The following is a 24976-nucleotide window of genomic DNA, read 5'->3' on the forward strand; positions in this document are numbered from 1 at the left end:
TAATGCCATCAGGTTGTACTGACTGCGTAGGCATTGATGAACATTGGATTTGGGATTTATCTTAGCCCTCCTGGCCTTCTTGTATCCACCTTGGGCCCCACTTCTTATTTTCAAGTCAAATGCTATTTGCTTTTCTGTCTAAATTAATTTAACCGTGATTGGAGTATTGTTAAGGCTTATGGTTTCTTTCTAATTCATTTCAGATATTACTTTACTTAAACTGTGATTTATGTTTTCATTCATTTCTTCTTTTTTTGAATTCATAAGCTGAAGGGGCCTTGAGATTAGAATAATCTAATCTGTGTCCTTTTGCCAGACGAGTGAGTCCATTTCTGATAGAAAAACCATTTTTGTGTGTATAGGATCTATGGTGTTTTTTATACCTAGAGAGAAAAGTAGATAATAATTAGATAATCCTCACTAATTATCATTCACTTGGAAGGTATAAATTGAAAGGCAAATGATGTTTTATGACTCAGACCATGAATAGTCTATAAAAGCATTAACAATTTTTAGAAGAGACTTCTTTCTCTTGACCGACGCTCATCAAGAGACTCCTCGATATAGGCCGGGCCTGGTGGCTCACACCTGTAATCCCAGCACTTCGGGAGGCTGAGGCGGGCGGATCACTTGAGGTCAAGAGTTTGAGACCAGCCTGGCCAACATGGTGAAACCTCATCTCTACTAAAAATACAAAAATTAGCCAGGCATGATGGCACGTGCCTTTAATCCCAGCTACTTGGGAGGCTGAGGCACAAGAATCGCTTGAACCCAGGAGGTGGAGGTTGCGGTGAGCTGAGATCATATCATGCCACTGCACTCCAGCCTGGGCAATGGAGCGAGACTCTGTCTCAAAAAAATAAAATAATAAAGAAACTCCTAGATATAAAGGCAAGTTTAAGGGGGTAAGACCAGTTCAGAGATGGAGCAAGTCCTGCTGTGGACTGTCTTTGGGATGAGGTGCGTTGTGCACAAAGAATTATAATCCTAGGCAAAGTGTGGTATTTGCCATGGTATCCCTATCAGAGGTGGGAAGCTAGTTCCCCTGAAACTATCTAGAATGGCTTCAGAGAACTGAATCTTGTGGCTTCTTGTCCTCTGTGGACTTTTCATTACATGCTCCCTCTCTCACACTTGGTCTGTTTAGGGCAGTGCCAGAGAGAGTTTCAGGCTGAAGCTTGTGCAGTTGCATGGCAGAGGCCATGGCCCTCAGGGCGAAGGTCAACCTGCATGTCTGTACAGTAAGTTTCCTCATCCCTGGGTCCCAAGCCTCTAGTTTCTCAGATGGACTTAATACTGAAAAAAGAAAAAAAGATGAGTCAGAATTTAAAGAAGATATTTCTATAGTTCAATTGTGCCCAACAAATTGTTTTCATTTTTCAATCTACTAGTATTCTCACTTGGTTTGCAAATCCCTATAAGCCCTGCCTGTAAATTCCCCTACAGTAAGGGATAGTTGACTACATTTGTGCTAATTATTCAGACAGCCTAAACCAAGACTCCAATTCACAACTGGATTACAGGGAGGTACCTACAGCCACTCCTCTGCGGAGGTGAGATGCAGACAGGTGCCCCAGTGCACTGCATTGTAAGTTTTGCGTATCTCTCCCAGGTGAGCCCCAGCGTGGTATGTTTAGCCCCTGCCACAGGTTCACCTCCCTGTCCTCCCCTGACTGAGACCCAGTAACATTCAGATGCACTGATGGACACCCCTGCACCTCTTGCTCGTATATTCCACCCTGACACCCGTCAGCGAGCCAGTGGATGCTCTCTTCCTGTCTGCCTGGCTGAGACCACTCCCCCGGCGCTACCTCCCATGTGACCCCCTCTTGGCATGCAGTGACTCCATCTCTTTAGGACCTGTGATTGGAATACACTGCTTTCCTGAACCTCTCCTTTGTCTCTTCTTTTTATTTATTTTTTTAATTTTTGAGATGGAGTCTCGCTCTGTCACCTAGGCTGGAGCGCAGTGGCACGATCTCGGCTCACTGCAACTTCCACCTCATTGGTTCAAGCAATTCTCCTGTCTCAGCTTCCCGAGTTGTTGGGACTACGGGCACATGCCACCATGCCCAGCTAATTTTTGTATATTTTTTTTAGTAGAGTTGGGGTTTCACCACATTGGTCAGGCTGGTCTTGAACTCCTGACCTCAGGTGATCCACCCACCTCAGCCTTGAAAAGTGCTACAATTACAAGCATGAGCCACCGTGTCCAGCCTCCTTTGCCTCTTCTTGTGGCTGTGCCTGATGGACCATCTGACTATCTCATAATATATGTACATATATACACACACACAACACAAACCCCACACCAGGCCACCTGGGTTTTTTCACAAATCTGTGTCAACATGAGTAATGACACCCAGCAAATCCTGGCAGGCAACCATGTCTTCTATTTACGCTGACTGGAAACAAACTCACATTTTCAGCGAGTGGGACAGGAGGAGCAAGTGCCTAAGAAGTGTTAGGTCTTGGTGGCTAGAAAAACCACATGTCCCAGAATTCTGCCTATTGGGTTGGTCAACATTACTGTGTGGGAAAAGCAACTTGAGGGGTCCTCCCTCAGTGAGGAAAAGCGGATGCCCCTTGTCTTAGCATAAGATGGATGAACTGGCGCTTCTCTCCTGACCCCGCTCTTCCAGCTGAGAACCATCACAAGGGAGGGGGCAGTTCTACGGGTGAAGCCTGGAAGGGAAGAATGAGTGAGAAGGTAGGGCCACAGAGGTAAATCCTAAAGGCTGAGAGTAACTAAAGGGCTTTGGGTAGCCTGAGGGTACTAGAGGCTTAGGGCTCTTGGAGCTGGAAAGGGAACAGAGACAGAGCCAGATGAGTGCCCAAAGCCACCTTGTCAACTTAGACTTCAGAGGGCTCATCTCGCACCCGCCTCCAAACCCTCTCTTCTGAATTTCAAGGTGGAAGGAAAACTGTCTTTCTGTGACAGCGTCTTCCCCTCTTTGGAAATCTTATTTGACATGGTTATTTGACTCATGTTCCCTTTGGTTATAACATTCATTTGGTCAGTTCAACCTGTTTAAGTTTCTATCCAGAGCCAAACTTTGCTTAGAGTAACAAGGAAATATCGTAAGTGGCCCTCGTGGGGCCGGTGCAAGAACCAGCTTCTCCTGGAGTCACACCCAAGGAGCTTGGCTTCCCTCGGCCCCTGCCCCACTGCTCACGCAAGCTGGGATTCCCCACTCTCTGCCTCGTTTCCTTCTCACTTTGCTGCCAAACCAGCCACAATAAATCAAGAATCTGGAGTCTGCAAAGAAAAGGATCGGGGAATCTCTATGAAAAATTAGCAAAAGGGGTGTTCGGGGACATTTTTTATTGTGCATGGGGACACTCTCAGTAGGGTGTATGATTATTTTGATTCTAATACTGATATTCTCACAACTGAAAGCTAATTTTGTAGTTTGAAGTGGTTGATACCACAGGCTTCCATAACACCTGACATGGCCAAGAGCCAAATTTCGTCATTGCCCAAAAGCGAGCAGGCTCCTGAGTGATCATATGACCATTTGGAGTCTGAACAGGTATTTATGAGTCCAGACTTCCGTTTCTAAGACTCTATCAAGAGAGAGATTTGGGGAACGTTTTGGTTTATGATAATGAAGTGTCAGGCTGAGGATGTGCCCCCAAGTCCCTTCCTTCTTTACCAACCCACAATGGATTAATCATCTATGAATCTATGTGTCTATTGTAAAGAATTCATCTAGTTTTTTATTCTTTGATTTATCTTTTGGGATAAAACTCATTTTTCCCCATGGACAGACAGTTTAGAGACTGGAAAGAACAAAAGAGATAGCTCTTTGAGAATGATTGAGTATAATTTATTAAGATAAGTGTTGCTTTGTGTATACAAATACACCCAGGCAGCGGTAAAAACAGCACAGAAATGAAGGCAATCTTAGAGGCATTTCAAGAAGGTCTAACTATCTTCACTCCATTTTGTCGAGGTCATGACTTGAGTTGTAATCAACATAGAAGGCTGCGTGGTTGTTACTTTTGTTGGTGATGATTAAATGCAGGCAGAGTCACAAAAGACTGTAGAAATGTGAAATACTCACGGGCAGGTGACAGGTTCAGGTCATGCTTGTGTCCTATTAGTCAGTGGCAGACAGAAGCGGAAAGCTTACCTACAGCTGTTACCTGCAGCAGTTTCCAGAGGCTGGGCGCCCTGCCTAGCAGCGGCATTGCTTCTGGCAGCAGCACTTCTGCTGGCAACAGCCCTTCCCACAGCCACAGCCACATGAGCCACAGGTGCGGCGGCAACAGCAGATCACGGGTGTGCTGCAACAGCCCCCACAGCAGCCGCGGCAGCAGGGGCAGCAGCTGGAGCAGCAGCCCACCCGGTAGCACCTGCAGGTGGTGCAGCTGCCACAGCCACCACCACAGCCACCACCACAGCCACCACCACAGCCACAGCGGCGGCCACCACAGCCACCACAACTTCCACAACCACAGCAGCCCATGGTGTCAGTAGAGAGGATGCAGATGAAGTGAGGACAGAGGACTCAGGAGAAGTGAGGAGGTCTGATGCCTCCTTCTGCTGGGGGAGGCCCTTATATACCAACTCTGGAGACAGGAGAGGGCAGGCACATGACCACTTCCTTGTTGTCATTTGACTTGATGTACATGGAAGAATCTCTCCATCTCATATTGGCTTTCCTTTCAGACATCTTTGTCTTCACTACATTTTCAGTTTTGTTAATTTTTTTCATAAAACTGTATTCCAGTATAAGTTAAAAAGGCCTAAAAGTTCTAGGGAAGCATTCTGGGAGCTGAGGTGTGGTGAGGCTGTCCTTAGTAATGACAGCCTTCTCCTTCTTCCTAAGATGCCCTGGGAATATGCGCCATGTGCATAGGTCCATGAGTTGTTAGCGGGGCTTACAAACCCCACACAGCACCAGGCAGTCCCTGCACCAAACAATCTGAGAGCTTCTCAGCGATAAGTACAGTGTTATTGAAGGCACAGTCCGTGACTTCAAAGGGCTTGCAATAGTAAGTAACACTGCAAGCTGGGAGGTGTAAATGGCAACAGATTCAAAGGTCACTGCCAAAGTCAGATGCCATCATCCCATTTATTGACCAGTGAAAGCACTGGGGCTGCTCCCTCCCTCCTCATTTGAAGCACATCATTGTGATTTGTCTTCTGCACACCATGTCTTAATGATTATTTAAAAAGCAGAAATCAATCCTCTTAGGAGTCTGCATTTTGGTGATGTAATTCTTGGTCTGGTTCACTGTAAACTCCACCTCCTGGTTTCAAGCGATTCTCCTGCCTCAGCCTCCCGAGTAGCTGGGATTACAGGCATGTACCACCATGCCTGGCTGATTTTTGTATTTTTAGTAGAGACAGAGTTTCACCATGTTGGCCAGGCTGGTCTCGAACTCCTGAGTTCAAGCAATCCTCCTGCCTCGGCCTCCCAAAGTGCTGGGATTACAGGCATGAGGCACTGCGCCCGGCCAGGAATTAATTTTTGTCCTTGATTAGGTGATGTCAATTGATGGCTGAGAGAAACAAGTCTGTGCTAAATAGCCTGGCCTGGTCTCCCTAGAGAGCAGGCTGTTGGGCTATTTAGAGAGCGCAGGGTGGGAACATCGAGGGACGCATGGTCCAGAGGTCAGAGAAGCTTGCTGAGCTGAATGAAGGCCCAGCATGGGGAAGAAAGGAGTTTATGGCTCCAAGGAGAAGCCTGTGGCTGTGGATCATGGTGGAGTGTGAGAGTTGTGACAAACAAGGAGCCTGTAAAAAAGACAAGAAAAATATGAGTTTAAGCAGGGTCTTCTCCATGCATGCTGAGGTAGAGGCTTCTGGCGATCAGTCAGTGCTCAGCAGACAGCAGTCAGCATCTCTGCTGCAGACGAGATTATCCTCCAACTCATTTTGTAACAGGCTTGCAGCCCAAAGCCTGTTTTCCCAGCTTGGTAAAATTTTTCTTCAGAAATTTGAGCAACAGAAAGTGCTGCCACGTCCCTGTGGCTGATTAGAGTTGTTTATTAATGACCCCAAGCTGTCTCTGTGGTATTTGGACTAAACAGAGCATTTTCAACTTGTCAGGGAGTTGCTTGAACTGGGGTTGCGGGGACAGTGGACCTAGAGATACGTGAATAGGTTTGAAGTTATTAATGAGGCAGAAGCAACAGAATTTGGTGAAAGACTAGAAATGGAACTAAGAGAAAAGAAAGATTCAAAGATAATTTCTAACATGGATTCGTATCTTGATGGATACGGAGCAGTGGAGGAAAAATGCAGTTTTATTTTGGTGGATAGTTGGTGATCAAGCAGGGAGAATTATGACTTGAGTCTGGAGCATGTGACATTGGAGGTGTCCCTGAAACTCCAAGGGGAGAAGATGGAATGGAGAGTGGCTATTGATGGATTTTGTAGTCTGCAGGAGAGTCTGAGCTGGAGGCACCCCGTGGAGAAACTAACCAGGGAATAGGCATGTGGAAGTCTACAACGTGGGTGTGAATGTGAGCACTCTGGGAGGCAGGACAGAGTGAGAAGGGAAGGGAGTGTTGCTTCAAGCCTTATCATAGACAACTGTGAGGGGAAACAAAACAAAAAAAAGAGCCATTTACTATAAAGATCCCTTCAGAAATATAGTTGGCAAGTGACCATTTTTGCAAAAACGATGTGTTTTATTTGGATGCTCTTATTTACTCTTTTGCATCTCGAGAGTTTCCATGAAAGCAGGGTGATTTCCTGGAGAGACGCCATGGCAGAGAGATGGAAAAGCAGCCGGCAGCAACCTTGGGTTCCAGCTTAACCCGAAGTCTCAAGGATTCAAGTGGTTTCTGAGAAAATGAAGATCCTCTCCTACATGTTAGCATCTCTTGGCTTGCTTTTAATCTGGTTTTAACAGAGACAAGTGAAAATTAGCAAACGTTTTGGGTCAAATATAGTCCATAAGGATGTAAACAAGGAATAGTCCTAGATAACCTTATCATGGAAACTGCAGTAGCAACAACAAGGAAGTGACCACTGGTCATGTGTCCTGGGTCATTCCCTCTTCCTTTTCCCAAGATGGTACATAAGGGCCTCCCCCAGCAGAAGGAGGCAGCAGACCTCCTCACCTCTCCTCAGTCCTCTCTGCTCACTTCACCTGAGTCCTCTCTACTGACACCATGGGTTGCTGTGGTTGTGGAAGTTGTGGTGGCTGTGGTGGTGGTGGCTGTGGTGGTGGCTGTGGTGGTGGCTGTGGTGGTGGCTGTGGCAGCTGCACCACCTGCAGATGCTACCGGGTGGGCTGCTGCTCCAGCTGCTGCCCCTGCTGCCGCGGCTGCTGTGGGGGCTGCTGCAGCACACCCGTGATCTGCTGCTGCCGCCGCACCTGCAGCTCGTGTGGCTGTGGGAAGGGCTGTTGCCAGCAGAAGTGCTGCTGCCAGAAGCAATGCTGCTGCTAGGCGGGCCCCCGGCCTCTGGGCAGGGGCTGCAGGTATCTGTCCTGTAGGTAAGACTTCCATCCTTCCCGTCCTGTCTGGTCTCCCCCTCCTGTATGGTCTTGAACTCTGTTGCTGTTTTTCTTTGGTGTTTCATGTCTTTCCGTCTGAAAAGCTTCCAGACTAACAGGAACCATCTCATGGAAAAATATGAGAACAGCGCAGCAGCTGTGAAACTGTCCAGGTCACTGACCTCAGGGAAATGAAATCACAACTCCTCGTGTCTGGTCTGAGGGACATGCTCGTGGCTATGCAGCTCTGTCTTAGTTCCACTTTTCCCGTCGGCTTGCGATGCTTCTTTTGTTTCTTTGCTTTTGTGTTCTTAGTTGTCACATAACATTGTCCAAATTTCCTAATAAAATAAACTAAGTGCCCATAAAAAGTTCTCTTTTTGCCTTTCTTCCATTTGATCACACTGATTTCTGGTTTGTCTGTTCAGAAACTGGAGAGAGATTTTATCTTTTTTATCTGGGAACAAAGCCTTTGAAATGCTTGTGCCCTGGCTTATCCCTGTAATCCCATCACTTTGGGAGGCAAAGGCAGGAGAGTCCAGGGGTTCAAGACCAACCTGGGCAACATGGTGAGACCCCCGTCTCTACAAAAAATACAAAAATTAGCCAGGTGTGGTGGTGCGTGTCTGTAGTCTCAGCTACTCGGGAGGCTGGGGCAGGAGGATCACTTGAGCCTAGGAGGTTGAGGCTTCAGTGAGCCGAGATGACGCCACTGCACTCCAGTCTGGGTGACCCAGCAAGACCCTGACACACACACACACACACACTAAACAATAACCAAAAAAAAAAAAGGAAAAAAGATGAAAAACACTTGCTATGGCAGCGATGCAGCAAAGGATCATGTAAGAAGCTGCGGCCGGGTCTCTGGGGACCAGCCCTGCCCAGTGACACATCATGTTGCCTCAGAACACGCCTGCAGTGTGTCTTCCTCCCTGGAGATCCAGGGTCCCTGTTTTTGTTTTTGTTTTTTTTTGAGATAGAGTCTCACTCTCTTCCTCAGGCTGGAGTGTAGTGGCGCGATCTCGGCTCACTGCAACCTCTGCCTCCTGGGTTCAAGTGATTCTCCTGCCTCAGCCTCCCGAGTAGCTGGGACTATAGGCATGAGCCACCACGCCCAGCTGATTTTTGTATTTTTAGTAGAGACAAGGTTTCGCCACGTTGGCCAGACTGGTCTCGAACTACTGACCTCAAGTAATTCACCTGCCTCAGCCTCCCAAGGTGCTGGGATTGTAGGCGTGAGCCACAGGACCTGGCCTGGGGCCCCTGTTTTATTGATGTAAGATGACACAGCCCTTCAGTGACAGACCCACATGCCAAGCTCAGGCGTTCCAGTCAAGAACAAATATGGGATTTAATGGTGGGTAAACTCAGCTGGGTTTCCCTGAGTTTTTTCATTCATATGTTTCATATTCTTCTTTCTTCTTCCTCCCATTCTCCTGTGTGTGAGGTTTTCTTCTTTTCCTTTTTTTTGCATACACTGCAACATTTCGTGGAAGACATTTGAAATGTTTTATTTATTTGTTTATTTATTTTGAGACGGAGTCTTGCTCTGTCACTCAGGCTGGAGTGCAATGGCGTGATCTCGGCTCACTGCAACCTCCACCTCCCAGGGTCAAGCGATTCTCCTGCCTCAGCCTCCTGAGTAGCTGGGATTACAGGCGCCTGCCCCTGTACCTGGCTAATATTTGTTGAAACATTTTAAAACCAAATACATTCGATTGTGGAAAAATTCTCCCAGTGATACCGTCTTCTCTACTACCTTTAGTAAAAGTAAGAAATGAAATCAGGGCCTAATAAAAGAAAGCCCGTGGGAAGGGGGTTTTCTTTTTTTTTTTTTTTTGAGACGGAGTCTCGCTCTGTCGCCCAGGCTGGAGTGCAGTGGCGCGATCTCGGCTCACTGCAAGCTCCGCCTCCCGGGTTCACGCCATTCTCCTGCCTCAGCCTCTCCGAGTAGCTGGGACTACAGGCGCCCGCCACTACGCCCGGCTAATTTTTTGTATTTTTAGTAGAGACAGGGTTTCACCGTGGTCTCGATCTCCTGACCTCGTGATCCGCCCGCCTCGGCCTCCCAAAGTGCTGGGATTACAAGCGTGAGCCACCGCGCCCGGCCGGCGGGAAGGGGGTTTTCAAACATCTTTGAAGGAGGAAGTCTTTTCTTCAACGCTCCAGTTTTACAAAGAGCATGTTGCTCTTTCCTTTCCCTTCCTTTTTTCTTGTTGATTATTTTCTCCAGCTTCTACACATTTTCTGACTCTCAAGATTCTACGGTCCTGTTCGCTGTAGAGACTTTAGGCTAAGGAGATTTGGGATCAAGATGGTTTCACGTTTTCACACATTGATGCGGCCTCTGTTCAAAACAGGAAAAAGAAAGTTTGTTTTTGTGTTATATACACAGGATAGATATGTGTATATAACATATAAAAATAAAATAACAACATAGCTGAACTAAAAACCAAGACATCTATCTCTGTGGATCACGGACTGAAAATGTAAAATGCAGGGCTGGAGCTGTGGGCTTGCTGGGTTCTGGGTCACAGGCATGACGTGCGTAGGATACAAGAGAGGCCAAATACCCCATGAGAGTGGGGGATCAGAGCCAGTCTCACTTGTGAAGATAGGTGTCAGAGTGGGGCCCCCTTTGTCTTGGAATAAACGTGCTGTCCTTGCTGCCCGGGGCTGTGGATTCTGAACTGCTAACCCCTTACACCAGGTGTCCCCAAACACAAGGCCACAGACCAGGACTCACAGCAGGAGGTGAGTGGTGGGCAAGTGAGTGAAGCTTCATCTGTATTTACAGCCACTCCCCATCATTCACATCACCACCCAAGTTCCGCCTCCTGTCAGATCAGCAGCCACAGCATTAGCTTCTCGTAGGAGCACAAACCCTATTGTGAACTCCACATGCGAGGGATCTAGGTTGTACATACCTTATGAGAATGCAATGCCTGTTGATCGGTCACTGTCTCTCATCACTCCCAAGTGGGACCATCTATTTGCAGGAAAACAAGCTCAGGGCTCCCACTGATTCTACATTATGGTGAGTTGTACAATTATTTCATTATATATTACATTGTAATAATAATAGAAATAAAATGCACAATAAGTGTAATGTGCTTGAATCACCCTGAAACCATCTCCCCACTTCCCATGGAAAAATTGTCTTCCACAAAACCAGTCCCCGATGCCAAAAAGTTGGGGACCACTGCCTTAGAGAGACTGGAGGATACAGACACAGTCTTTTTTTTTTTTTTTTTTTTTTTTTTTTTTTTTTTTGAGACAGAGTCTCGCTCTGTCACCCAGGCTGGAGTGCAGTGGTGGGATCTCAGCTCACTGCAACCTCTGCTTCTCGAGTTCAAGCGATTCTCCTGTGTCAGCCTCCTGAGTAGCTGGGATTACAGGTGCCTGCTACCACACCTGGCTAACTTTTTTTTTTTTTTTTTTGTATTTTTAGTAGAGACGGGGTTTCACCATGTTGGACAGGCTGGTCTCAAACTCCTGATCTCTGGTCATCCGCCTGCCTCGGCCTCCCAAAGTGTTGGAATTACAAACATGAGCCAACACGCCCAGCCCAGACAGAGTCTTTAGACAACAGATTGACCTAAATCCTCAGCAAGCTTGAGAATAATCTATTATTATCCCCATTAGCACTATGGGATGGGGCCTGGGGATGGGACAGGAAAAGACAACTGCAAAACTGCTAGACAGGTAGAGGCAGGCGGTGCTGGGTCGGGGTGTGTGTGTGATTGGGATGAGGAGAGAAAGTGAGAGCTATGGGAAAAAAAACACCTTGCTCTGAAAATTATGACACTGATGGACTTCATCTGCCCTGCATAGCTTCCTGAGCCTGGCTTCTTGATCATGATGACTCTCAGGCTTCTGATGCCCCTCACTGCCTACCTGTAAGTAATCAACCTGCTTCATGTCATTCATTGTGTGTGTGGGTGTGAGCCTCCCTGGACTCAGACGAATGGGTAATCAGTGCACAGTGAATCTGCTCCCCAAAACTGACACAGCAGGCAGGGTCCAGTCTGACAGAATCATGGCTTATTTGTGAAGCAGGGGGCAAAACCCCCCAGTACCTGGTTGAAGGTGAAGATGTCAGCCTGGGGGCACAAGAGCTGGACGGTACTGCTGGACATGTTATGGGTCAGGAGGGGTTATATGTGGGACTTCTGGATGTGAGTGAGCTGGACATGGACTGAGGCTGCCAGGAAGGAACGTGGAAACGAGATTGTGGTGCACGGCCTCCTGATCGTTGGGCACTGATGGGATCATTCATTCCTGGGGCTGGAGAGCTCAGGAAGAGAATGCTCAGATGGACCCTGAGGCACCTGAGAAGGATGTGGAAAGAGGTACTCAGGTCTTGAGGCATCTGAGCAGGAACCAACCATGCAATGCAGGCTGCCACAGAAGAGGAGACTCTCTAGCTAAAGGACAGGTAAGGAGATGGTTCAGAGACGCCTTATGCAGCCTGGTTGATGTGTTTGTTTGATAAAAGGACATTGCAGACCCAATGTCTTGGGCTGAATGGTGTGGTTAAATTGAGGCCAAGGTCTCTGGGTCTCCACTGGAGGTCAATGGCGCTATACTCCAGTCGACACAGAAAGGGAAAGAAGGGGAATTCAGACTTTTCTGGGGTTCTTGGATACTGGAATCCATATGGCAATATTTCCAGGACCCCTTAGGGGAAAAATTAACCTGGTGACATTGGGAGGTTTGAGGACAAACATGGTGAACTGTGGTGCTTATCTGCTTCCAGGTGGGGCCCTCGGGCCATTTTGGGTGCCGGTGACCATGGTTCCTACCACTTCGTGTATTACAAGCACTACCATAGGCTGTTTGTGGCACAGACCATCACTGTGGCCTGAGGGGTTACGGTCCCCTACAGCTAAGAATTTGAGCTGTAATAGTGGAACATATCCACTACTGCTGGCTACCTAAGCTCCCAAGCCTGATGGGTTATTCAACAAAAGCAGTACTACAAACTAAGTGAAAAAAAGTACATTACTTGTTTAAATCTACATCAGTCAGGGTTCAACCTGAGATACAGAACAAAGAGGAGATATAAATAAAGAAATTAATTTTAAAAAGTTGGCTTCCATGGTGATGGAGGATGGTAAGGCAGTCCAAAATTCACAGGATAGGCCATCAGAATGGGTGGGCTAGGACTCACAGGCACAGGCTGAAGCTCCTGAACACAGACAGAATCTCCCTTTTCAGAGGAACCTCAGCACTGCTGGTAAGGCCTTTCCCCTGATTGAATCAGGTCTACCCAGATTACTGAATCAGGTCCTCTAGGATTGTATTTAAAATCAACTGATTACGGACTTCAATCACATCTGTAAAACACTAGCATGACCGAGGTTAGTGCTCTTAGATGGTCCCACTCTTGTGGTTTTCATGTTGTTTTGGGGGTGGACTTGAATGTGTTGAAACAGTATTTTGGGTTTCATTTGCTCACTGAGGCCGTGTAGATGGTTTGTTTCAATCTGTTCCATTAAATAATTTGATTGTACCCAGTTCACTGGCCGATGGATGTGGTTTTGATGGGGCCCATGATGGCCCAGTCTTTCATGGCACCCAGTTTCATCAGTTATCAACTCATGGCCAATCTTGTTTCATCAATGCCCCAACCATTTACCCTTCCCCCCATGGGTTAATTTGAATCCTGTATCATATAATTTAATAATATTTATTAATTTAATATTTAATATTTAATAAATATTTCAGTTTGTATTTTTAAAAATAAGGACCCAGAAAGTAGAAATAAAGATTCAGAAAGACTGTATTACAAGGTAAGAAGAGATGCAAATTTAAATATGATCATCATGGCAGGCCTCATTGAAAAGGAGACATTTGAACAAAGACTTAAAGGAAGTGAGTCACAGAGCAAGCCATGTGGATATCTGGGGGAAAGAGCATTCCAGGGAAAGGAAGCTAAAGTCCAAAGATGGTTTCTGAAATACTTAAAGACTCTCAAGGAGCCCAGTGTAGCTGAACTGAGTGAGAGGAAGAATAGCAGAAAATGAGACCAGACAGGTAAAGGAGAGAGCAGGAATATCAGGTGGGATTTGCAGGTTATCTTCAGGCCTGTGGTTTTTCACTGTGTGTAAACTGGAAAGCCATTGGAAAGTTCAGCGCAGAAAAGTGACATGATCTCATGTATATTGTATAAAGAGCTCTGACTGCTATTTTGAGGCTAGGTTGAGGAGGGCAAAGGATTAAAGCAGAGATGAGTTAGAATGTCTTGCAATAATCCATGTGGAAGAGATAGTGACAACTCAGAACAGAGTGGTAGCCATGGAGGTGGTGAGAAGCAACTATCTCCTAAAATTACTTTGAAAATAAAGAAAAGAATATTTTCTGACACGTTATATCTGAGATGAGGGAGAATAGGAGGAGTCAAAAATAACTTCAAGGTTTTGGGCCTAAGCAACTTGAAAGATGGGGAAAAACTGTAGATAGCACCGTTTTGAGCAAGATGAGGATTCCATCTGGAGCATGCTGAATTGCAGGTGTCTACCGGACATCCCGATGGAAATGCTGAGTGGTAGGCAGCTGGATACAGTGGTCTGAAGTTCAGGGGGAGAAGTCAAGGTCAGAGATTGCATGAAACCATCAAAGACTGTATAGAGAAAGTTTGTAAGCACTTAATCTTAGGAGCTCCAGGGTTAAAAGCCTCTGAAAAAAGAGGAGAGGCCAGCAAAGGAGACAGAAAGGAGCATCCAGTGAAGAAAGAGTAAAATTAAGAATGTATGGTGCCCTGGAAGCAAGTATGGAACTGTTTCAAGGAGGAGAGAGTGATAATGGTGACAATGCTACCAAAGGATGAAGCGAGATGCGTGAAGTGAGGCGAGCACTGACGAATGACTGCTGGATCGATACCAGTGATCTGGACAGGAATGGTTTTGGCGAAGTATTGAAGACGAAAGATGGATATGAATAGGTTTAAGAAAAAGTGTGAGGAGAGGAATTCGAGAGACAGGAAGTAGACAACACTTCCATAAATTTTTGCCTTAAAGGGAAGCAAAGAAATGACTTAATCTCACAAACATAATGTTAAGCAAAACAATCTATGTAAGAATGACCAACTATATTCATATAAAATATTTTTATATATGTGTATGTGTATAAACACATATACATATATTTTAGAGACAGGGTCTTGCTGTGTTGCCCAGGCTGTGTGAACCCTATAGCGAACTGTGCATGTGAGAGATCTAGGTTGCACACTCCTTATGACAACCATAGCTCATTGCAGCCTTGAACTCCTAGGCTCAAGTGATCCTCCTGTCTCAGCCTCCCAACTAGCTAGGACTATAGTGGTGGTGATGAAGTGGTCTTCCCTAGGTACAGGCAGTAAGGAGGAGAATTACCTGTAGAGAATTTAAAAACAATAGTAAAACTGGTGAAGGGCCTGTCTGCATTTTATTGTTGCCATGTACCAGCAGTTCTAAATAATGATGGTAATAAAGTATGCTCCCCACCAGGTGGGCTGCTACCCCTCCCGGCTTGGCATGCCACCCTGGCAGTGTCTAATTAATAACGTTTACCCTCTCCAGAACAGTACAAAAATCTTTGGTTTTGAACATTCTTCTAATTTCTAATTTATTATTGTCCAGGATGTTAGTCTTACGTTTTTCAAAACTCTTCAAGATATAAAACGTTACTATTGTTTGACATGGCCAGTGTTGAGATTTACTCACGTGTTTTCTGTTTCACACTCCCTCTTGCATCATATGCCTTCCTTTTGGGGTAATTTTCCTTCTTCCTTGAGTGCATCCTTTAGAAGTTGCTTTTGAAGGGTCTGTTACACTCTTACAGAGTGAGTGTGTCTCACTCACTCCATTTCTCTTTGTCTGAAAATGTCTTTATTTTATTCTCATTTTTTGAAATGTTTTTCTCTTTGTATACAACCCTAAGCTGGCAATTATTTTCCCTAGCACTTTGATGGCATTATTCCATGATCTTTCTGGCTTCCCTTGTGTGCCATTGAGAAGTCATTTGTCAATCTAATTATCATTTTTCTGTAGGCGATGCTCTTTTCATTTTTCTGACTGTTTATAAGATTTCTTTTTCTTTGGTATTCTGCAGTTTCACTGCGGTGTGTTTAGATTTGAATTTCTTTTCATTTACTCTTTTGGAGAGCTGTTAGGCTTCCTAAATCTAATTGATGCCTTTCGTCTCGTCTGCAAAATTCTCCATGGATATTTCTTTGTCTGTCTCTCACTTCTATCTTATTATCTCCCCAAGGAACTTCAAATAGACGTTTGTGAAACTTTCTCACTCTAATCTCCATGTGTGTTAATTTTTTTCACTTTCAGCTCTGTGCTATACTCTAAATGAGTTCTTACGGTTTAATATTTTCTTCTTTATTGCTCTTAACTTCTACATAGCTCTTAACTTGTTTATTAAGCTTCTATTCTTGACTACAGTAATGCATCCTTAATAACAGGGATATTTCTTGAGAAACGCATTGTCAGGTGATTTTGTCATTGTGCAAACATCATGTAGTATACTTATACAAACCTAGATGGCATAGCATACTACATACTTAGGCTAAACGGCATAGCCTATTGTTCCTACGCTGTAAACTTGTACAGCATGTTACTGTGCTGAATGCTGTAGACAATTGTAACACAATGGTAAGCATTTGTGTATCTAAATGTATTTACACATAGAAAAGATACAGTAAAAATACACATAAGAGATAAAACATGGTACACCCATATAGGGCACTTACATGAATGGAGCTTCAGGGCTGGAAGTTGCTCTTTCAGGGTCTTGATCCATCACCCAGGTTGGAGTGCAGTGGTGTGATCTCGACCCACTGCAACCTCCACCTCCCAGGTTCAAGTGATTCTCCCTGCCTCAGCCTCCGAGTAGCTGGGATTACAGGCACCTGCCACCATGGCCGGCTAAGTTTTGTATTATTTTTTTTAGTAGTGACAGGGTTTCACCACGTTGGCCACGGTGGTCTCAAACTCCTGACCTCGGGTGATCTGCCCACCTCGGCCTCCCAAAGCGTTGGGATTACAGGCGTGAGCCACCGCGCCCGGCCATTTATTATAATTATCAAGTATTATATACTGTACGTAATTGCATGTGCTAGACTTTTATAAGACTTGCAGTGCAGTAGGTTTGTTTACACCGGCATCACCACAGACTCATGAGTAATGCTTCGTGATACAATATCACAATGGCTACAGCGTCACTGGGTGATAGGGATTTTTCAGTTCCACTACAATCTTATGGGACCACTGTCCTATATGCCAGGGGTTCTCAACCTCCAGTCCAAGGGCCTGTACCAGGGTCCATGGCCTGTTAGGAACCAAGCCACCAGCAGGAGGTGAGTGGCGGTTGTGCAAGAGACGATTCATCTGTATTTACAGCCACTCCCCATTGCTCACATTACTGCCTGAGCTCTGCTTCCTGTCAGATCAGTGACGGCATGAAATTCTCATAGGAGCGGGAACCCTGTTGTGACCTGTGCATGTGAGGGATCTAGGTTGTGCACTCCTTATGAGAATCTAATGCCTTATGATCTGTCACTGTCTCCCAGGAAAACAAAGTCAGGGCTCCCACCGATTCTACATTATGGTGAGTTGTATAATTACTTCATTATATATTACAATGCAATAATAATAGAAATAAAATGTACAAAAATATAATGCACTTGAAACCATCCTGAAACCATTCCCCCGCCCTGGTTTGTGGAAAAATTGTCTTCCACAAAACCAGTCCCTGGTGTCAAAAAGGGTGGGGACTGCTGATATACATGGTCCATCATTAACCAAAATAGTTATGCTTCCCATGACTGTTGTTCTATTTTTTACCCAAATTCATGATTATTTTGTTCTATTCTTATGATGTTCTATTTATGTATCCTGTTCTATTCTTATGATGTTATTTTCCTCCATGTGTAAACATATTAAGCATTTTATTTTATATTCTAATACTGATAATTCTTCTATGTCAAATCTTTGTTAGTCTGATTTCACTATCTATTACTTCAGTTGGCTTGTTCATGAAACTTTATATCCTTGTATGATTCTGAATTTTTAAAAATCATAATCTCCTATTCGATGGAATTTTATTTGTGGCAATATTTTGATTCTTGTATTGAGGTACATTCTTTCAGAAATCATTTGCCTTTGTTACATATAGGTGCCTGGAGACATTGCCAATCAGGACCACTTTAAACTAAATTTTCAGCTTAAAAAAAAATTTTGCCTGTAGGAATAGGACTCCAGAATTATGTGAGTACTGGTTTATAAAGGCAAATGCTGAGGGTATATTCTCCAGACTCCACCCAGATTAGTCTTCTTCATTAGGGATTTTCCCCCTGTCATTTTGTATTTTGTTCTGATTCACCATTCACTGAGGATGTGGACCTTTGGGGTTGCCACTAAAACCACAACTCTAGGTTCTGGGGGAACCAGCAGATGCCTTGAGCACACCGCGGGGTCAATGCTTCCTTAGCTATCTGGCTTCCTGTTCTTGCTTTGGCATCTGAGGATTTTTCTTAGTTTCTTACCAGTTCAGCCATTTATTTTTTTAAAACTAAATTTATATCAATGAAATCCAAGGGTTTTGTGGTGTAAAGATTTTTCTGATATCCAGTCTGTTGTTGCCTAATGAAAGTAAGCCTTCGTTACTTTAATATTTTTTAAAAAGTCTGTTGCCTTTAACAAATAAGCTTTTCTTAATAAAAAAAATTTAAAAACATTTACTGAAATTTGTTTAAATTTCAAACAACCCTAAAGTCCCCATCTTAGTCCATTTTCTGTTGACTGAGAATATCTGAGACTAAAACATTTGTTTAAAAAAAGAAGCTTATTTAGCTCACAGTTCTGGAAGCTGGGAAGTCCAAGATCAGGTGGCAGCATCTGGCTGGCTTTTGGCGAGGGCTTTGCTTTGTGCTGTCATAACATGGTGGAGAAGGAAGGGGAAGCGCATGTGTAGAGACCAAACATGAGAGGCAGCCTTGCTTATAACAATTCACTCAAGTGGTAACTAATCTATTCCCAAGCGGGCAAGAGCTTAGTTTCAGGAGAAAGGCATTGATCCCTCTTGAATGACCTAATCACCTCTTAAAGACAACACTTCTCAACACTGCCACATTAGGGACCAAGCCTCAGCATGAGATTTGGTGTCATATTCCAGCCATGGCACCCCCTTCTCCTTTAAGCTCAACCCCTCAATCCCATTCCCCCTAAGGTAATTGCATGGAGACCATCTCCATTAGGATAGAAAAGTAAGAAAACAAGGCAATGTCTAAATGATCAGGACCCAAACTCACTGAAAATCCTTTTAAGGAGTTTATTTTGTTTGAAAATGAAAATGTGGGCCATGTACGGTGGCTCATGCCTATAATTACAGCACTTTGGGAGGCCAAGGTGGGTGTATCACCTGAGGTCAGGAGTTCGAGACCAGTCTGGCCAACATGGCGAAACCCTGTCTCTACTACAAATACAAAAATTAGCCGGGTGTGGTTGCGTGTGCCTGTAATCCCAGCTACTCGGGAGGTGGAGGTGGCAGTGAGCCGAGATTGCACTCCAGCCTAGGCGACAAAGCAAGACTGTTTCAAAAAAGAAAAGAAAAGAAAGAAAATCTGGCCTTTGACTTCAGCTGTCCTTTGAGTTAAGACACCAAAAAATAGTTTATGAAATAGTGGAACCTAAGCCTGATGGACCACACACATCCTGCATTTGAGTCCATGAATATGAAGTGAGAACACTCATCTGGGCTATCTGGACTGTCAAATAGCACATACTCCACACACACTGAAAAATATCCATTTTAATATACGTGAGCCTATTCCAAATCCAGATAAATCCCCGTTTCATGCACTTAAAATAATATCATCACTGTGTTTGACGTTTCGGGAGGTAATCTTTCTACACAGAGTGCCCCTCTCCTTACTAATCCCTTTGGGGATGCAACTAAAATTCCATTTTCATGATTCTAACTTTTATTTAATTAAAGGTAGATTAAAGTACCAGTTATGCTAGCTGGTTAATCTAATGGAGGGTGCAATCAGAGGCCATCAGCTGGTCCCAGAGTGGCTGAGTGCAACGGCTGCCGGCTGTGAGCACTGGGCAGGGTCATTGTGTATTTCCTAGTGAGGAAAATGAAGGCAGAGGAGCACAGCAGCTGCGGTTTCTGTGATATCAAAGGGGCACTTGGCGCCAGTGGCCTTTCCCTTTTCTTTTTTGTGTGTACTCCCCAAACTTGGTGATAAGAGTTGCTTTTCATGTCTTAAGCCTCAAGACCATCCAGGGAGGAGGAGGGTGAAGGCAAAGAAATTAGCGAATGACGGAGGAGTCTTACTGTCAACTCCCTTGATCAAGAAGAAATGGGCGCTAACTCATTCTGTTTCTCATTCCAAAAGTTATCGCCGCAAATTAGGGGGTGGGAGTGGGGAAGTGGGGGATGATGAGAGGGATGAAGAGGTCTGGTAACAGGTAACCAAGAGGTGGGTGTTCTGGTGCAAATCTTGTGGGGTGTTTTTACTTCATTTACCTAATTAAAGGCTTATTTTAAAAAATTAACCTTATTTGAGATGTTGTATGGTTATTTACCCATCCCCTCCAAATCCCTCTTATATTCCAACTTGTGAATTTCATCTATTTTTGGAAACAGGATTCCGCCAGAAAATCATTTTATATCATTAGTCAACCACAGTATATTCTTATGCCTTCAGTAAAGACAATTATATCTACCACTCTCTCCATAACCGGCTTGGTGATTATTACTAAATTACTCTTCAGCTTTTTCTAGTTGAGATAAAAATGCTTCTTTTAGCTTTTCTCATGGGCCTCTTCCCCTAATCTTTCAGTCATCTTCAAAGATGTGTCTTGAAACCTCTTTTTAAGATCTTCAGAAATCCATTAAGACCTTGGAAACTCCATAAATAGCTTATGTTGTGATAGCAGTTTGAGAGATGCTGGGAAAATGAAGGAATCGCTTCTGGAAGTCTTGATACATCCTACTCTTTGCTGAATCTCTGTGTCAGAGAAAAATGCTGATTCAGTTTGTATTTTCTACTTTTTAGATTCCAATTTTTAAAAATGGCATTTGGCATCCTATTAGTGGAATATCATGAGTGCAGACAGAGTCAATGATGAATGGACATTTATGATTGAGATTTGGGAGTTACTAATCAATGCACTTCCATATTACTGGCTCTTAAAACCTTAATGAAAGCATATTTAATTAGATTCCTACCAAAAACCAATTTTTAAGAAGCACAGTTTTCAAGACCAGCCATTCATAATAACATCTTTTTTTCTTTGTATATAGGAATAGGGTTTGTCTTCTGTTATGCCTTTGAGCTGTATGTTTTTGCTCAGCCTGCTCTGTACCTGGGTAAACTGATCTCTTCTTTAGCAACTGAGCTTTAAAATAGATTTCCATGGAAGAACCGAATTGAAAGTTGTTCCAGCATTGAGGATGTCAGCAGAGACTGGCAGAGAAGATATGATAGCAATACAAAGCTTTTAAAGGAGTGACTTAAATGTATTCCTCTTGGTCAAAAAGGTAAAAGGATTCGGAAACACTGAAGTATCAGGGGATACAAAAGGTAAAGCTTGAATGTTTCTGCCAAATTTTAGATTTGTTTTCAGCTTTTAATGCCTGTGTGACCCCCTGCCTTTTGAAGAAAGAGCAAAAGGTGTTGATTTGCCAAAAAAAAGACACAAATTTTAAATTAGGTTACACAAAATAGTGGCAGAAAGGAGAATAGAAGGATTAATGGGTCATTTTTATTTCTAGTCCTATTTTACCTAATTCAGTTATAGGAATTCATTAATTTCAACTTAGGATATAATGGATTTGTCGAAAAGTAAAGGAAATATCTGGAGCTGATTAATGGAAAAGTCTTTAGAAAAGGTAAGTGCCTCCTAACCATGTTGATTAATGTAAATATATGTTATTTTTTCAATTAGGAAGAGAGAGAGAGATGTTTGTTTATTGACAACACTAAAGGCCAGGAATAGTGTGGTTCAGAGGCCAGCACTTAACCTGTGTACGAACTCACACAGTAAGTCCTATATTCTCCATTTTATTCGTAAGAAAATTGAGACATTAAGAAAATATTACATCTTTAGGGTTTACTTTAAAATAATCTAGAAGCAGGGGTGAGAAATTTCATTGGGAGTGGGGTACAGATGAAACAAGATTGGCCATAAATTGACACTTGTTAAAGTTGAGTAAGGAGAAAATGAGGTTTCATTATACTATTTTTTCAAAATGTTGTATGTATTTGAAATTTTCCAAAATGAAAAGTTTTTAACATGTCACTATAAACATCACGATTCAAAACCAGATTTTGCTGATTTCAAGCTTGTTCTCTCGCTAACATGTGATACACAGAATAATTTCTGAAAAACTGAAGAGGAATTTGCCAACCAGATAGTAAATTAGGAATTTAAATTTTATTTTAGAAAGTAGTGCTTGCATGTCAAATAGCCTAAAACAAGCATATTGTATTGAACAAGTGTGTAGTACCGAATCTACATAAATCTTAGTGTTAAGATTTATTAAATGGAAGCAATCCTTTCCTCTGTTGAACAAGTGTGACTACAAAACAGATTTTTTAAAAATGTCCTGGCATTACTTCATTTAATTTTGTATTCTGAAATGATTTCTTTTTGCCTTTTTGCTTTTAAAGAAGATAGCTTCTAAATATTTTGTAGGAATTCTTATCTATTTATAGATAGGTAAGAATGACGATTTTGTCCATGAGACAAAGTAGATTTACAGAATTTAGGAACTAAGCTTTAATAAGATTGAACTTTAGCTAGGGCAAGGAAAAACCTTTAGCTGTAGCTAATGAGAACCACTTCCACTGGAATGACTTTATGGCTTTAATTTTACGCAGTTCTTTCATTCCTTCACCTGTTTAGTGAAAAGGTCACCTGTTTAATGAAAAGGTGTCTTAAGAAATAGAACCTTAACTACACCCTATTTCTATTTCTCAATATAAAATTATTCTATTGAAGACATCATGCTGAAGGAAAGAAACCAGAAACAAAAGGCCATATAAAAAGTAATTCCATTGATATGGCATTCTATAATGACAAACTATATGGATAGAAAACCAAACAGTGGTTGCCAGGGACAAGGGGTAGGGAGAGGGGATTGGTGGCAGAGAAACACAAGGGCACTGTTTGGGCTGATGGAACTCTGTTTTATCTTCATTGTGGTGGTGGTCACACAGCTGTACATTTGCCCAAATTCATAGAACTGTACATAAAAAAGTGTGAACTTACTGCATATATATTATTTATCAGTAACTCTGATTTTTAAAAGTATAAAGATAAATAGATATAGATACATAGTTTTGAAAATATGCCTCTTTGTTCATGAAAGCACAGTGGCCCATGCACTTACCTGAATGTCAACAGGAAGCCCCAGTCCTTGGTTGTCAACCACAGTCATAGTCATGATGGGTTGAATCATCAAGGCAATGAAGAGATTAATTCCAAATGCCAGGGCATAGTCTTCCATGCTCGGATTAACTCCAATCTGAAATCTGTCGTTGTACAAATGGAAAGAGTTTTAAAAGGATGCACACATGTGCATTCAAATACAAAACAGTGAATTGTGTTCTTCTCAAGGCTTTGCTCTGCTGAGGAAGCCCAGGTTTCTATTGACAGTTTCTTTCTAAAAGCTCTTTTAGCAGAGATAGTCTGAAGAAATAGACAAATGGGATGGTGCAATGTATTTTAACATGCCATGGGATGGGATATAGTATGCTAAGAATTTAAAACTAGTTATTCTAAAATTAAACCAAATTTTCAAAATACTCTGCAACTAGAAAACATTCAACATTATTTGAGATAAATATGGCTTAAGAAGTCACTTTTAAAATTAGACGTATCAGGCCGGTCACGGTGGCTCACGCCTGTAATCCCAGCACTTTGGGAGGCCGAGGCAGGTGGATCACTTGAGGTCAGGAGTTTGAAACCAGCCTGGCCAACATGGTGAAACCTTGTCTCTACCAAAAAATACAAAAATTGGCTGGGTGTGGTAGTGCATGCCTGTAGTCCCAGCTACTCGGGAGGCTAAGGCAGGAGAATCCCTTGAACCTGGGAAGCGAAGGTTGCAGTGAGCCGAGATCGTGCCACTGCACTCCAGCCTGGGAGACGGAGATTCTGTTTCAAAAAAATAAAATAAAATAAAATAAAACAAAAAATTAAGCTTATCAATAAGTGAAAACAGGTCAGCATGATGAATTTTTCACTTATTTAAAGATTTAATCACTGGATTGTTGATTGTCTGAGTTAGCAATTTCAGGGTCTAATTAGTAAATATTTCTCTGTAAAATCCACAAATTATTTCCTTTCATAGTTCATTCAATCTGGTAATTAATTCATTTTAAATAATCGTACTGGGATGTTAAATTTGTCAGTCAAAACTGACATATATAGTTAAAATTCTTCCATGCAATTTAGCTAAAACATTTGTAACATGAATCTATTTACAAAATGAACCAAATGAAAATGTTAACTATTTTTATGTCCCTTCCAAAATTCTTTACATAAAAAAACAAATAAAAGCATTTTAAAACTATGTGATTCAATGAAAGGCATTATTTCCATGCAAGATACTACCAACTAAACATAGCAAAACCCACAAATGACCTTAGGTCCCACACAGTGAATATGACAGTTGGTCCAAATGGGACTTGTAATTTCAGGTCTTTCTTGTTCAGCTAACAATTTTTCCCTTGAACAAATGTGGAACTACATTGATGCTTTTAAAACTTAGATGAAATCAAATGGCAGATTTCCTTTTAGTATGCAAATTATTTCATGTTGGAATCTTGATTTAATCTGTTCAGATGCCTAAGCAGCTTGACAGTGATTTATTTGGTTTTGGATAAGACCTCTACATGTGATGGATTAGAAAAATCACAGTTCTGATGGTGGGCTCAGAGTGGCTTTGAATCCTAAGATTTTTAGTCCAAACCCCCAAATTATTTCCAAGATACCTGAGATTACATGTAATCAAACTATCTAAAATCTTATCTTGAAGCTCTGGCTGGGTTATTTCACAGTGGCCTCCACTTGGTCGCTGTGGAGACATTGAGCTACCATGCAGAGAACATTGCTTAGGACTAGCCAGTTCTTAGAAAAGTAATTGTTGTATTTATACTCTTCCACTGGGCATTTGGCAGTAAGTACAGACGAGCCTCTGGGGGATTGTCTGTAATTTAAAAAATAGAACTACCGTGAAGTTTTATTCAATCATTTATATATTGTGTATTACGGAAGTATGAGATTAGCATTTCCCAATTTACTCTATAACTTAAAGGAAAGTAATAGGAACATATGCTAAAGCATAAAAAAATTAGGTTGTGCCTGTATAACAATGAAATTGTTAAATTAAAAAAATTTCAGGCTGGGCTCGGTGGCTCATGCCTGTAATCCCAGCACTTTGGGAGGCCGAGGTGGGCAGATCACAAGGTCAAGAGATAAGATCATTCTGGCCAACATGGTGAAACCCCGTCT

General features: G+C 42.9%; 1 protein-coding gene across 1 annotated transcript; it reads right to left on the bottom strand.

The window, feature by feature from the left end:
• Positions 1–1036: 1036 nt before the first annotated feature.
• Positions 1037–22970, bottom strand: C22AH2orf83 (chromosome 22a C2orf83 homolog). Its single transcript, XM_003274710.1, is given in 5 exon segments — positions 1037–1168; positions 1170–1216; positions 1219–1296; positions 18307–18379; positions 22854–22970. Coding segments are annotated over 5 exon segments (447 nt in total).
• Positions 22971–24976: the final 2006 nt, after the last annotated feature.

Source organism: Nomascus leucogenys, chromosome 22a (assembly GCF_006542625.1).
Source record: "Nomascus leucogenys isolate Asia chromosome 22a, Asia_NLE_v1, whole genome shotgun sequence".
Lineage (NCBI taxonomy): Eukaryota > Metazoa > Chordata > Mammalia > Primates > Hylobatidae > Nomascus > Nomascus leucogenys.